Below are 16528 nucleotides of genomic sequence, written 5' to 3'. Positions count from 1 at the left end.
AAAAAGATGGAAGGTGAAAAGAGCAGTCTTCACTCCCAGGTGTGCAGCCAAATAACGTTTGATTTCTCCTCTTACCAATACATCAATTATTCACGAAGGCTCTGAATTGGTCGGTATTGGCCTCGCTGCCTCGGTGTGTGAATGGTATAACAACAAAACTGATAATAGAAGCGCCATTGTATCTTCTTTTGTTGTTGTGTTTGGTTTGCTTGAACTATAGATTATTTTTTGATCATGGAAACTATCATTGTGTATTTTTCTCATCAAAAACGTTCGTCTAAAAATGATTTTTTTTTCAATTCTCAAGCAACTGTATTCGTGTGATACTTACTCAAATTGAGTGCAATTGTTCTTCTAATACTACTTTAATCAGGGGCGGATTTAGGGGGGGGGGGGCAGACGCCCCCCCCCCCCCCCCTCAGGGATTCGACCCCCTGCCGACCCAAAGGGTCCCCCTTTGTACTATTTTGAGATATCCATATTCGGTGACGGACTCTAATAATTTTCTAAAGGCGCCTTTCGCGCCAATATATACTTAGTTTGAGGGGGAGCGCGCGCCAAAAAACGCAATTTTTTTGGTCAAAATTTTCTAAAAAGTGCCTATAAACGCCTTTTTTGGCCTGTTTTTCAAAATTTTGCCTGCGGCGCAGAAAGTTTTACCAAAACAGGGTCTTTTTAGTGCTTTGGGAGAGCTCGGAAAATCAATTCGATCAATCTAAAAAAAAAAGGTCGACAAAATTTTTGAAAATCCGCCCCCCCCCCCCCTCTCGAGAAAATCCTAGATCCGCCCCTGACTTTAATGTATTGATGCTCTGAAAATCTCTTTGAAAATTGATACATGAAAAATGTGTCGGAAATGTTTGTAAATTGATCGGATTTACGTTTATTTTTACAAGAAGAACTGATTTTGTTTTTCAAGTACTCAATGAGCATGATTGGCAATTTTTTCCATGTTTAGGAACATGTTTAGGAATTGATCCATAATTTTTGTTATGTGTATCTTGAAAACCTCTTGAAATTGTTACACTTTGCGAGTGTCTATAGAAATTATTATGACCTCAGTATCAGTTATTTTCGTACTTTGGCAGTGCGCTTCAAGAAAAAAAGCCAGTAAATAAAGCTAATTTTTATTCAAATCTTGGTATTTTTGGCATTTTTAGTGAGTTTGTCGAGTTCATTTGTCATTAATGTGGCATAAATATTCAAATCGCATTTTAATTCGAGCCGGATGGCTAATCACGCCAACTGGGAAACCTTTCAAGTTCCGTTAGTTCAAAAGCAGTGACATTGGTAGAGCAAAATGAATAAAATTGGGTTGGAGTGAACGGCTCCAAGTGCCAATTCCCTATTGGTGCCTTAATGCCCACAAAATAATTATCAGGTATCCCACAAGAAAACTGTTTGACACAAGGCAGGATTTGAAGCGGTTTATCAAAAGAGTACATTTGCTCTTTTTTGTAACCAATGAAAAATTGTAAATAATTGTGCCGAAAATACCACTAGAATTTTATCTTATTTCCTGTTTTTGTTAAAATTTTGAGGCTAAACCTTAAAATTAACAGTTCATTTTGCAAATTTTTCAAATTATTCAAAGTTTCCTGCTTTCTAAAGCAAATTAATCGACAAATTGGAATCCTAGGTTCAAGGAGGGACGATCAAGGAACTGTTTTAATCTCATTTTTGATTGCAAATGATACGTTTTGTGGCTGATTATCTTGGGTTAACAATCAAGTATTATTTTTTTTAAATTACTTTTCCTCCATTTCATTTTCTGATTTTCCCATTTCAATCAAATCGAATTGTAATTATCACCACATAAAAAAATACAAACATTTCGACCGCTCTTCGATTGCTGGCAGTACCCTGCAATCCGTATCTCATACAAAGTTTGACACGGTTAAATTGATACCATGTGCTGAGAACTATTTATTCAACTGTTAAACCAGCCTAAATTTTACCCTATCTATCGAAACCCGTTGAGTTAACATTCAAGTTCAACCCACTTATAAACAAAAGCAGGTGTGGGATTTAAACAAGCCCTCCTCTTTTGTAGGGAATTGAGCTAATCTGTTGGAATCACTTGCAAACCAGTTATTAACTGTATATTAAAGACAACCGATAGACGGAAATTGTTTAAACGACATGCATTCAGTTTCTTCCTTGTGCTTCTTCGGACTAATGAGCATTTCGGTGTTGTGGGATCCCGCTACTTCGATGCAGTCGGGAAGCAGAACCGAGCGAGAGGTTGATACTTCTGACGACATCAGTAATCAGATCGATGACGACAATTTCTTTGACAGCAATGAGTAAGCTCCATGTTTTGTATTTGTAAAATTAGAAAGTTTCCACTTTTCTCGACAATCGGAAGTCATTTGAATTCAATATTTGTTCGAAGACACTAGAAGAAAAGCAATAAACAAAGAGATAAAAGAAGCCATTTTTAGATTATTTCAGATCAAATTGCTTAATTTTGCTCGGGCAACTGTGGTAATTTCTTATTAATTGTTCCAACTTTCGAAGAAAATGGAATATGTATGCTTGGTGTGTTTTTTTTATTATTCAGTCAATTTTCGGCGATCGAAATAATATTTTAAACAAAAACTTTTAATGCCTTATTGAAGATATCGACTCGCTAAAATCAAATTAAAACAAAACTTCTCGTATCAGGGCGAAGACCTGAATGTTTCGACTGCCTTTTAAGGTCTATGGAGCAGTAATAACATGAAAATTTATATATGTAAAAAAAATAAATTAAAAATTTTTAATTTAAATTTGGGATTTTTTGTAAAAACATCTCCCCACACGCCATATTAAGTGGAAAGTGATAAATTTTGCTCCTATTAACTAATCAATTATGGCATATAAGCTTCTGTAAACCAATTTGGAACAATTTCTAAGACGGATTAAATCTCCGCTTACGCGTTAATTTCGCGAAATATATCGCGCGTTAATTGTCCCAAATTGGCTAAAATGGCCACAATGGCAATCTTTAAACTCCCATAACTTTTTGAAAAATGATTACAGGTGAAATATTTTTTGAAATTTAAGCTAAATTAGGCAATTTTATCGAATATATCCGATCATTTTTTGCAAAATTTTAAAAGTTTGAAAATTGCCAATTTGGCCATGATTTGGACTAATTTATGCGCACAATTCTTGGTTTTATCCATAATCCTGGAAGCGTAAGCAAAATACTTATGCGTGGCGAATAATATTCTACAAGGAAATGGTTCCAAATTGAATTGAGGCTAGCTAATCGGTCGTATTAGTTTCGTAGGACTTAAATTTTCAAAGTTGATCTTTGATATTCTGCAAAATGTAGTTTTTCCAAATTTTACTTTCCCAAGAAAGGTTCGATATGGAATAAGGGGCAGTCGGAACATTCAGGGCTTTGCCCTGATATACGAGCAGTCTTGTTGTTTTTGTTCCGACTTTCGAAGAAATTGGAATAATTATGCTTGGTTTGATTTTTTTATTCAGTCAATTTTCGGTACTCGAAATAATAGCTTTTAACAAAAAAAATTATGCCCATTGAAGATATCAATTCTCTAAAATCAAATTTAAAAAGATAACAAGACTGCTCGTATCAGGGCAAAGCCCTGAATGTTCTGACTGCCTTTTAAAGTTTATGGAGCAGAAATAACATAGAAAAATTAAATGTAATAAAAAAAACTCCCCTAAAATTTGAGATTTTTTTTTGTGAAAATCATCCCCCCACACGCCATTTTTTGTGAAAATCATCCCCCACACGCCATGTTTTGTAAAATTATCACCCCACACGCTCTATAAACGTTTAGAGCAAAACTCTGATTGTTCCGATTGCCTTTTATGGTTCATGGATCAGTAATAACCTTTAAAAAAACTAAATTTAAGTTTAAAAAAATGATTTTTTTTTCTGAATTTGGAGATTTTTGAGGAAATCATCCCCCCACACGTCATATAAAGTACAAAAGGATAGATTTCGCTCCTTGTAACAAATAATTTGTTTCAAATAAGCTTCTTTCGACCAATTTGGAACGATTTCTAAGACGGATTAAATCTCCGCTTACGCGTTAATAGGGCGAAATATATCGCGCGTTAATTGGCCAAATTGGCCAAAATGGTACGAAAAATGATCACAGGTAAAATATTTTTTCAAATTTAAGCTTTTCGAATGATATAAAAAAAGTCCGTCAAAATTGGCTAGTTAAAAAGTCGAAATTTGTCTGAAGAAAAAACCCACCCCGAGCACAAATATTCGGTTACTTTCGTATCGAAAGTCGGAACAATAATTTTACCTCCGATAATTTTGTGCAATGTTTTGGGAGTTTGAAAATTGCCAATTTGGCCATGCTTTGGACTAATTTATGCGCTCTTTGTAGATTTTATCCATAATCCTGAAAGCGTAACGCGGTTTATTTATGCGTGGTCAACTATCTCGCGCAACAAAACCTTTCTAAATTGAATTGAGGCTAGCTAATCGGTTTTATTAATTTTAACAGTTGATCTAAAATTTATAGTGTTTCATACTTTTAATTCACCAAAAACTATGCGATATAGATTGAGGGGTAATCGGAACAGTCAGGGCTTAGCCTTGATATACGAGCAGTCTTGTTTTTTTCTCGTTATCTTTTAATTCAATCCTTATTTTTAATTTCTTTTTTTAAAACTATTATTGAAAACATGTCACAAAATTTTGCAATTCCTGTTTTCATTATTGAGGAGGGTATAACCAAAAAAATAACAAGAATTGAAAGGATTCTGGATTCAATAAATGGTTTCATGTTGCTGCGAAGATCTTTGTTGTTCAGCGGTGATTCGCTTCCAAAAAAGCAATGAAAAAAGTTCGCATGGGTAGAATTACGGTTTTGGGGTGTGATTTCAGATATTTACGTTTTTAAATGTTTAATTTGTTCATTCTTATCTGTTATCAGTTCGCATTAACTTTGAAATACAGTTTTCAATTTCACATTCCAAGTTCAGCTCTCATTTCATCCTCCGATGAAGAAAAAGGAAATGGCGCAAAAATTGCGTGCATCTACCATTTTCAGAAGTCGTTTTAGTTTTTCTAAATCACTAGCGGCAAAAGTTTACTTCCGCTAATTAAAGGACAAAAACACAATACCATTTCATCTAATAACTCAGAGATTTGAAACCGTTTTCACTCAGAAATAGCTTTTTTTACACAAAGTCGGAAATAACTTCCATTTTTTGCAGACTATAAACAAAACGTTTTCTATCACACGGCTAATATTCGATTGTGTGGATTGATGCTCAAACTATCTCCTGAAATTGAATATGTCGTTTTGTATAGGGGAGTTTGTATAATCTTTAAGCCCTCGCAGTCCTGTTCATATTCCAAACGAGGATAGCCGGGCGCTGTGCAAGTAGCCCACATTTTTCCGATCTCAAAAAATTGAAAAGTACAAAAAAGTTTTTTCTTCTTTTTTCTATTCAAATTAGCGTCACTTTAGTGCGTCTTGAGTAAAAACACGTGAAACAAAACACTAGTAGATTAGACAAAACTGACAAAAGTTGTCTTCGAAAAATGAACAAAAAATGGGAAAAAAATCGGAAAAGTTCTTCTAAAAATGTTCTGATTTTTTTTAGCTGAATGGTTCATATGTTTATGCAAGTTTTGGGAACAAATAAATGGCCGGATCAGTTATCCTAGGTTTTAAGTGTCCTTTAACCGTGTTTTTGTCGTATAGGTTTATACATCCTTTTAAGTGTTTCGAGTTAAGATCTTTTAAACAATCGCTTTTTTCATGGTATCGTCTAAAGAATTTTCACAAAAATGCAATAAATGCACTAGAGCGTTGTGTTTAAAGTTCGAATTTTTTTGCATTTTGTTTTGTCGAAAATTTGATTAAACTAATCTACTTATTAATTACCCCCTTTGTGCTGAAAGGGTTATTTCAGGGGCGAATTTAGGTGGGGCGGTAGGTCGTATGTCCCCTCCACGAGTTTTAAAGGGGGGGGGGGGGGGTGCGCGCCGCAAGAAACGCAATTTTTGCTTAAAATAATCGACGTTATTTTTGATGTTATGAAAAATTGAAATGTACAAAAAAATTGAATAATGAAATTTCAATTTTATCGCTCTCTCAATCAATTATGAGGTACTTAGAATTGAGATATTGTTTCTTGTTAACCAAAAAAACACAAAAAAAATCTACAAATTCAAGGAATATACTGCATGCAATACCCTTAACTTGAAATTAAAACTTGATAAAGATCCCATTCATCAAAAAGAATTTTAGTTTTTATACTTTTCAGTTAATTTTTAAGTCAGAAAAAAACCTGATGTAAAATTGCGGTAATGGAACATCATTTGAGGTGAAAAAATATCATAGAGAAAACAACTGTCTAAGTTGTTTACATATCTAAACCAAAATTTATTATATCTTTCATCGGTACAGACATAATACTTAATTAGCGCCAGAGTTTGTATAAGACATCTGAAAAATTTTTCGAGAAAGGTTGACGTTGTTTCATCTTTACACTTTCATCTCAGTTGACACAGATTTCAAAACGATTTGAACATTTTTGATCCCGTGACAATCCCATGAGGTTTTTGATTCTCTAGCCAAACTTATATAGCATTGAATTTAAAATTTCTTTATTTGATGACTAACTTGAAACTTTATGCAAAATTAATGTTAAGCAAACTTTATGAAGCTGATTATTGATACTTTTCAGTTACATGTGTTCAATGTGTCTGGTCATACGGCTCCATACAGTTTGTCTGTGAAAAAATACTTGTCATACCCATACTATTTGAAACTAATACAAACATTACGAGGCCAAACTTTGCACTGAATAGGCGCACATCTTTGTGTCTGTATGTTCCTGGATTCCAGAGACAAGTCTTTAAATATGTTTTAAAATGTAAGTGGATTCCAATTACAAAACTTCAGTGGATTCCGCGTACAAATACCTCTAACATATTGATTTTGTTGCTTTTGTCGGCATATTGATTTTGTTGCGGATTCCGCAACGAGCGAATATAGGTAAATTTTCCGGATTTCGCAAATGTAAGTAGATTCTGCATATTTATGCGGATTCAGCTTACAATTTGCGGATTCCGCTTACAATTTGCAGATTCCAATTACAGTTGCGGGTTCCGCGACAGCTTAAGTTTACTAAATACATATACTATTATTTGCTCATGGATTCCACAAACTAATTCTGGATTCCACATAATTCTTTGCGGATTCCGCAAAGCTGCCCGTTCTTGGAGCATTTTGAGCAATACGGTGTTTTAGCTATTTGTGCGAGGAATCCAAAACAGCAGAAAAGATCAAAGAAAAAAGCAAAGTTGCGGATTCCGCGATAAATCTAATTTTTGCCTGTTGCGGAATCCGCTCACTATTCACAAAATGCACAGTTTGGCCTCGTGATGAAATTTTTAGGATTTTGAAAAGTTGAAAAAGTCCCAAACATATTGATCCTTTTTTGTCGCGAAATCAATTCTGTACCAAAAACAATTTCTTCAACAAAATTGCAAGCAAGATTATATTTTTTCTAAATCGAAAACGTCAAAAAATTTGGAGAACGTAGTCTTATTGCTCAGATTTTCAAAAAAAAAAATCAATGTGTTTTTTTTGCATTCAGTGGAAGCCAAATTTTAAATGTAATTTGTGGGTAATTATTATACAAGGTGTTTGTGATCGAAAAGGGGAAACTTTTCAATTTTTTTAAATATCCTACCACGATTGAAAAGCTTTAAAATGATATATCACTCGATACTTTGCAATGATTTTATGGTATTTGATTTTGCGTGAAAAAAACTACAATACACTTGAAGACAAAAGATGTTTTTCCCCATTTTCAATGGTCGGAGCAATCATTCAAATTAAAAAAAAATCAGCGAGTTCATGGAAAAATGCTATTCTTACAATTCCATGCAATGACTAGCCATACATTTCTCAACTGGATAAAATGCGTGTCATAGATATTCATAAAGTTTTTTAAATGTATGGGAAGTTGTATGCCACCAATTTTGTGAGTCCGGTATATAAGCAAAAAAAATTATAAACCAGAAATGATTGTTTTTTTTCTCATTAGCAAAAAATTTTAGACTTGTTCATGTTCTTTCCTAAATTAAAAGCTAAAGAATTTTAAAAAAAACGGTTTTTAAAAACCTAAAACTGTTTTATATGTAGCTATCTGCTCGTTTTTGGATCGGTTGACAAAGTCTCATGTTTCTGAAAAACTCGTGTTTCTGAAAAACTTCAGGTCAAAATTCTTCAAATTGTAACCAATTCCAGTTTCTCGAACAGTTCTGAAACTAAGACAGCTGATTCAAAATATACACCATACTTAGTAAACCAATGATTTGAAACCGTGAATCATACGCGCCCCCAAAATCACTTGAACCTAAGTACCGTAAACATGAAATCAAAAAACGTCTGTCGTAGTCAACTTGTTTAAGACTAGTCTCTTTTTGTTGGACTGTCAGCGGGCATCCGGGGTAGATTGCTGACGGTATAATAGCAGCCAGACCATGCTGAAATGCAATTTGCATTTAATTTAGGGAAACCTTCTTGAACGAAAGACCAAATGAATTAATTGTGTTAACCAGACAGAATTTACTATTCAAACATTGAAGTAGGTTGGTCGAAAATTTTCGGCCATTCGGCCTTTCGGCCTTTCGATGATAATAGTCCCCGTCAATACATAGGGCCCCCTTGAGACTCGATCGGGATTGATTAATGAAATTTGATGGCTTGTTTCTCGCAGACTTAACTCAATCGGAGAGGTGAGTGCGTTTAAGCCTGCCTCCTTTTTGTTGATGCTTTTAATTTCAGCCTGTAACCTGCTTAAAGGGAATAAATAATGAGGGCTCCAGAATAAATTTTGAAATTGGATGAAAAATTTCCAGCTAGCACTGCCTTCACAAAACTATATTGAAGAACTCTGCTGGTTCTGTATTAAGAAATCTACTTCATCTAAGAAATCTGCGTCGCTTTTGTTTCAAGAAAATGATCAAAAGTTTATCAGCCGTTGAATCGATTCAACAGCTGAACAAATATCAACTTTTTTATGATGTAAATTTTTTATGGTCTATGCTTAAGAGTATGATTGAAATTTACCAATGCTGATGACCAGATGCACGGATGAACGGAGGAAAAAAAACGGATCGGACAGATTCGACGGGCATTATTTTTTCGAACAAAAAATTTAATCAGCTGATTTCCGAAAAAAGAGGTTGTGGGCCACTAGTGTTACACTTGGTCTTTTCTGCCTCGCAAATGAACTTTTGAACTATATTCGTCATTAAGCTCAAGGGGTTTTTCTCCACATTGGGGAGGGGCGCAGGCCCTCCCCAATTTTGAAAAAAAAAACTCTTACTATTTTTGAGTCAGCCAAATTGATATTTTTGAAAAACTCTTACTATTGTTGAGTCAGCCAAACAGTTATTCTACAGGGGTTAATACAAATATTTCAAAAATGTTAGCTCACTGACAGTTTTTTAGAAATAATAAGAAAAATGCATATAGTAAGATCATTCGCAGCAAAAACTCATTTTGAGGAACTCAAAAAAATTGCCATGTTGGCATGTGTGATAGGCCTACCAACGACTTTAAGTGGCGGCAAGAATTATAAAAAAAACAGACGATGCCTTCTAGGGGCGGATCTAGGATTTTCTTGAGGGGGATTTTCAAAAAACAATAAAAAATGTTGTCGACTTTTTTTTTAAAAAAATTGATCAAATTGATTTTCGAGTTCCCCAAAGCAGTAAAAACACCCTGTTATAGCCAAAATTTCTGCGTTGTAGGCAAAATTTTGTTAAAACAGGCCAAAAAAGGCGTTTTTAGGCACATTTTGGATCATTTTGACAAAAAAAACTCAAAGTTAGTATTTATTGGCGCCAACGGCGTCTTTAGAAAAACTTTAGGGTATATCACCAAAATGGATATCTCAAAATAGTACCATAAACAACTTAATTAGGCTTATTTTTGTTGTTTGCAATGAAACTTTGAACAAATTCTAACTTAAGAGAATATTTTTTTATTCAGAAAACTTTCTGGATGTAAAATCACAATAATTAAATATAATTCTGATGTAATGTTCATTTTATAAAACCAAAAAACTGTCTTTATAATATATTCTCAATCAATTATTGCAAATTAGGTAATGCTTTACATTGGTTCAGAAATGTTGCTCAAACCATCACCAGATAAAACGCATATGACTACTTTTGTTCAATTATCTGAAAGTACCTCAAAGAAAAGAACGCTTGAATTGATGCCATCTTAAAGCCTTTTTTAAGCGACTCAAACTCGTAAGATGTTTCAATGTTTTTAGTCTCAATTAGTTTGATGTGGTTTTTGTAATTGAAATCTTTTTAAAGGATTAAAGTTTACTTTTATCTTTCCTCATAGACAATTAAAAATACCAGAGAAACTTTTCCGCATAAAAAAGTGAACTGAACAAAAACTATTCTGATAACTGGATTTTTAATCGTGATTGCATTTTTTTGCTACATATTCAATTAATGGGTGTCTGTTTTATATTTTAATTTTTTCTTGCATAGTATAAGTTTCATTGATTTTCCAAATCTTATATAATTCACACTAGGAAGGTCATTGAACAGTCAAATCAACGACAATGAAGGTTTTTTAAAAGTACTTCTACAGAGATCGGAATATTCTGGTTAACTAGCATATTAATTACTTTTTAGTCGAAAAGCATTAAATACGAATGCCAGTTTTTTTTAATCTTTGTTGGTTTCCTAACTTCAAATAAAAAAATTTCATTAGGTTGTCATTATCACACATTATTTATATCAAAAACCAAGCTTATGATAAAACATTCATATTAAAAAAAAATCATAACAAAAATTTTTAGTCACATGCTTTCAATCGTAACATGAATCATCACAACTTGCTCCATAACCCGATACTTTTCTAGAGATTTTATGTTTGATTAAATCTTTGCCGGTTGTTATTGTTCCTAACATTGAAATTGGCGAGGAATTTAGCATTCAAATGTTTTAGTTTTTTATTTCTTTTTTAGAAATAAGTTTGTAATTGAATTTTTAGCAAAATCATCAACAAAAAATGCAATATCCAATAAAAATTGTGCGACAATTTTCTTCACAGTATGTCGGAATAGCAGAAAATTTCACCCAATCAATATGCTTTAAATATTCCCAAGCTTTTTGTTCCGACCGTTGAAATGTAGAGTAACTTTTTAATCAAGTGTTTTGTAGTTTTTTCGTTTTACAAGCAAAATCGGGTAGCGCAAATATTTATCAAAATGATTTGAATGATATATCATATAAAATTTCTTTCAGTCCTGATTCAAACGATGTTAAAAATTTTGAAACAATATTCTCACTGTCGAGAAAAACATGCTTTATAATCATGCTTCAACTTCAGTTTATTTCTTAAACACTTTACTCAAAATGCATTCCAATTGAGTTTTATAAAAAAAATCTACACAAAACATTTATTATAAATATAACCCCCATCAGTCCTGTAGTTTTTCCTAATGCGAATTTAGCGCCAGTAAAATCAAAATTTGCTTAAAAACACACATTTCTTTCCAATCTGGCTTTTTTGGTTTAGCGGTTTAAGTAAGCTCAGAAAGCAAAACTGCTTGATCCTAAAAATGTGAGCAAAAATAGGGAATCTTTCCCATCGACTAAAATAATAATTAATTGTCTATTGATAGCAGCAGATCCATGCAAGTGACAACTGACAACTCGTAGCGTTTACAAAAAGCAAAAACTCACAGCGTGCGACTGTTCTAAGCAATCCGCAACTATTAGATAGAAAATTTTTGACCGGGAGCAGAAGAAAATGAGGACAAAAATAAAGTTTGCAAAAATTAATATTCGACAACCATACTAAAGTAAGCTGGAAAAACAATTTTTTTATGGAAAAAATTACTAAAAAAGCCATTAAAAAAATTTTAATTCAAAAAACGTAAGCTCAGTACTAAAAATAAACGAACAATTCTCAAGTAAAGCTAAACTCCTACGTTTCAAATTAAGCTATTGTAAGCTTTTAGGCAGATTAAATAAGACTGCTCGCTCGTCTTATTCGCTCGAAATAAGACGAAAAAATAAAAATTTCAAACCGGTTTTTCTCGACACTGGGAGAAAAATTTTATAATTTTTTAATGTGGTTTGAATCACAATATAAAGGGCTTTAATATGATATATTATTCAACCCAGTCGGTTCATTATTTGTGATACCTGACTTTGCGTGGAAAACAAAAAAAACTGAAACACACCCAAATACAAAGCTCCTCCCCATTTTCAATGGTCGCAACGTATAGCATCAAACTTGAATGAAAAGCACTGCCAGTTGTTTCATAAAATGTTTGCCTAATAATGTTTGAGCAAATCAATCATGATTGTTTTTTTTTTTAATTTTTGCCTTTTTGGCGTTATCTTTTTGGCACTTTATAGTGGCAATTTTTTCTCTTTTTGCTGATTTCAATATTTTGCTTTGCAGTTTTTTTTCATTTCGGTATCTATTTTGGTATTTTTGATGAAATTGCATAAATTTATAAATAGTGAGTTAAGCAAATCCCATTTTCATCTAAAAAACAAGGCAATTAAGTGGTTACCGTTGCTCCTATTTAATTAAAATTTGGTATTTTTTAAAGACCGGCGCTAAGTTTATTCATTAGCTGCTCGCTGGTTAATTAAGCTTCCCAAAAACACCAAAAAACGTTTTTTTTTCATTTTGCATGGTTTCATTTTTCAATCATCAAATTAATATTCAATTGTAATGATCTTTGTCGTTGGATGTAATTTATTGCTTGGTAAAAGTTTTTGTCTTTTAAAAATGCTATGAATCGTTGCTTTTGACCAATAATCGCCTAACCGTTTTAATGAATGCCCGGGTTAAGGTAGGTGCTCGGCTTATTAATTGACTGCCTCCAACAAAATTTGGTATATTTCAATTTTTCAACAAAAATTCGGTTTGTTTCGTTTTTCTTGAAGTAAAAAACTACCAATTGTTGCTCGACCCAGCTTAGGTTTGCGTCACTTTGCTCGTCCAAAAACTGGTATGTTTTGGCCATCGCGACTTTCAAAATAAAGATTTATTCATATACTTGCTCCGTATCAAACACAGAGTCGAAGCTGCACTTCGAAAACACAAAAGAAAACACAATTGACATTGAACCGGAGTCTTATTTAATTGCTCGAAAAAATTATCTGAGAAAGTTTCGAATTTGTTGTCGACTTAAAATTGCTTCTTACTATGGAGTTTTATTCACAAAACTGTACTTTTTCGACTGAAATTAGGCGACTTGTATCAGTTGCTAGACAGGTTTGTCTCTGAGTTTTGTGCTCCTTAGCTCCTTAGTGTTTTTTTTTCAGAAAAAAAATCGGCAAACCAGTTTTAAGCTTATTGAATGATTCAAATTTAAAGTATTTCCAAGATGCTGAAATGAAAATGAATTTAATCATGAACAAGTGTAACCGGGTGCTGCGGAAGTAGCACAGAATGATTCTAGCATAAGCCAAAAAATTAAGACAATTCGACAGTCGCATTGAATAAAGCAAATTCGGCAACGAAAAACGAAATAAACAAAAAAAAATCAAAATTGCCTTTCAATTATTTTGCCAAATTTTTTTGAATGTTTATAGTTTTTTCCAAGACGATGCTTAAAAACTTCAAACAAATTTTCAAATCACGACTAAAAAGGCTCGAAAATTAATCACTCTACGGATTCTGATGCTTTTTTCTATCTTGATTGAAAAACAAAAAAAGCCTGCTCTCTCACTTTATTCGCTCGAAATTAGACCTGAAACAAACATTTCAAAAAGGATTTTCTCGACACTGAGAAAAATTTTTGGATATTTTTTGAGGTCATTAGCATCACGAGTGAAAGTGCTTTACTATGATATATCACTTGACTCATTCCGATGATTATTTGTGGTTCCTAATTTTGCGTGGAAAGAAAACTAAAACACACCTGATTACAAAGTTTCTCCACATTTTAGTGTCGGAACAAAAAGCTTGGGACTATTTAAAGATTTTGATTGGGTGAAGCTTATTGGCTTCTCGAAAATCCTGCGATGAAAATTGTCGCGCAGTTTTGATTGGCAAATGCATTTTTGTCGATGATTTTGCTAAAATAGAGTTTAATTACATCTAATTTTCGAAAATTGACAAAACCTATTCTTTGTTATCTCAAAAGACTTTGATGCCATATAAACGCGTGTTGCGTGAAATTAGGTTTCCACGCATCAAAAAAAGTTATCTTGGCCTTATTGTGAACCTATTTCACGTTTATTATCTTCAATCTCACTTGAAAATGGCGCCAAAATGTGGTAAAAGCACCTAACTGCATCAATAAACAATTTTTATGACTTTTCCTTCATAGTTTTGTGGTTTTTCTTCTAAAAATGGCGATTGTAGTTCCGCCATTATGATTTTTTTTCGGCTGAAAATACAATGATATCTAATCAGCTAATAAAATGGTGATCAAACACTTTCTATTCAGACACTAATTGGAGTACCCTCAAGAATCTATTGTAGTGTAACAATTTCGGTGAATCTTCAGGGTTCTCTTAGGTTTTCTGGTGCTGCAGGAGGTAACGAATTTTCCATTATCAAATCAATTCCAACTTATACTGAATAGGGGATTAATTTAGGATTGGAAACACAAATTTGACATTTATCGATTGAAATAAGCAATGAGTGTTTTTCAATAATAGATGTTTTTAAACTAATTTTGTATATTCTGCACTCAGCCTCTGTTGCATAAATACCTATAATCAGGGGCATGGTTGAGTAATTAAATCTTTTAGTTTTGACCGCTTCTGCTTTTATCGCAATTGCAATTGAGTCTTCGCATCTTCACATTGATGTATAATTATTGTTCAAAACCAGAGGCGTCCGCCGGAAGTTTTGGACGGGCTATTGTTATTATAGAGTTTTGTATTATATTTTGTTTAAATTTCCCCCGTCAAGAGGGGAATCTGATACTGCGTCCAAAGATACGTTGATGAATAATGTTACGTAACTAAGCAATCGCTTTTCGTACATCATCTAATATTACAACGTGTCGTAGCTGGAATAGCTTCCTTAGAAAAACGTACTGTTTGAGATCAGATTCGTTCATTGAAATAACCTGACAACTTTAATCAAAATTTCATCGATTGAATGGCTGCAATAGAAAAACGTTTCCCTTCCAATTCCCTTCATGGATAGTTTGAAACATTACAAAGAATCATAGCTTAATGACTTGCTTAATGGCTTAGTAAAAATTGAACTTTTCAAAAACCGAATTGGTCTATGAAACCAATTCGGTTTTTGAAAAGTTCAATTTTTCAAAATTTTATTGGTTGAATGGCTTCATAATTCAAACTTCAACTTTTCGCCATCCAATTCACTCCGTTTCATATCTTGAATTGCTTACTAAAACTTGAATTTTTCCAAGACCGATCCGTTTTAAAATAAACTTGAAAGTTTCATCGGTTAAACAGTTCCAATACAAAAATCTATTTTTTCGCTGCCCACTTACCTTCATGCAATAACTTTTAAAGTTCCATAATTGTAACTTTTAAAGTTCCATAACTGGAATAAGTTGCCTAAAACCCAATTTTCGGCAAACCGACTCAGTCTATGGGTTTTTCGATGTAAGTTTTTCGATAAGTTTCATAAGTTTCATAACTTGAAAAGCTTACTGAGAAACTTTACTTTTTTGCCAGCTGATTCGCCCTATGAAACAACCTGAAATTTTTCAAAGTCCTTGACTGAGTAGCTTGCATAGAACACTTTAACGTTTCGCAAACGGATTTGGTCTATGAAATAATTTGAAATGTTTCAAAGTTTCATCGCATGAATAGCTTGCATAGGAAAGCTAGAATGGCTTCAAACGAAATGGCTGCATCAATCTTTTTGCCATCCAAATCGCTTCATGATTTAAGTTTTATAGCTGGAACAGCTTCTGTAGCAAAACTTCATTTTTTTTCGGACCGATTCGTTGCTCGAGCTTTTAATTGTATCGAATCGATTTACGAATTGGCTTAGCTTGAAATTGCTCGTAGTTTCATCGCTTGCATAGTTTGATAACAAAAACGGCTAATTTTTTGCAAGCCGATTGATTGTTGGATCGGGCTTGCTAGTTATAATTATACAAAGTTCTGCGAAGATCACGTCTTAAAGCAACTAAATTATTCAGTTTGCGTATGCAATACTTATGGTTTAGCAATAGAAAAAAAAAGCCCAAGTCCGGATAAAAAATTTAATTATTTTTCTGAAAAAATTGTTTTACATCCATTGAGGAGTTCCTTTAGATTACCATACTGTAGAATGACCGCATTGGGTAAAATTTTGATTGGAAAAAAGCACAAACTGATTAGATGGTAATAAATTATTTTTAGTAAGTTGACATAATAACAAAGTAAAAATGATTAGATGGTAATAAATTATATTTAGTAAAATGACGTAATAACAAAATAAATATGATTACATGGTAATAGCGAACTAAAAAAAATCAATGCCAACGTGTGATATTCGATTTTTTTTTACAAAAATATATCACTAAGCATAATTTTATCACAATCATAGGG

The 16528-nt window shown here is 33.1% G+C and overlaps 1 protein-coding gene across 1 annotated transcript in view; it reads left to right on the top strand.

Moving 5' to 3' along the window:
• Positions 1-1236: 1236 nt before the first annotated feature.
• The window catches only part of LOC134846618 (gamma-aminobutyric acid receptor subunit alpha-5-like), a 117862-nt gene continuing 102570 nt past the window's right edge, over positions 1237-16528 (top strand). Inside the window, exon 1 of the mRNA XM_063864003.1 lies at positions 1237-2306. Coding sequence (XP_063720073.1) covers positions 2143-2306 — 164 coding nt within the window. The 5' untranslated portion in view covers positions 1237-2142. The remainder of the gene's footprint in view (positions 2307-16528) is intronic.

This window comes from Symsagittifera roscoffensis, chromosome 5 (assembly GCF_963678635.1).
Source record: "Symsagittifera roscoffensis chromosome 5, txSymRosc1.1, whole genome shotgun sequence".
Lineage (NCBI taxonomy): Eukaryota > Metazoa > Xenacoelomorpha > Acoela > Convolutidae > Symsagittifera > Symsagittifera roscoffensis.
The sequence above is the reverse complement of the archived record's forward strand: the minus strand, read 5'-3'. Positions and strand labels throughout refer to the sequence as shown.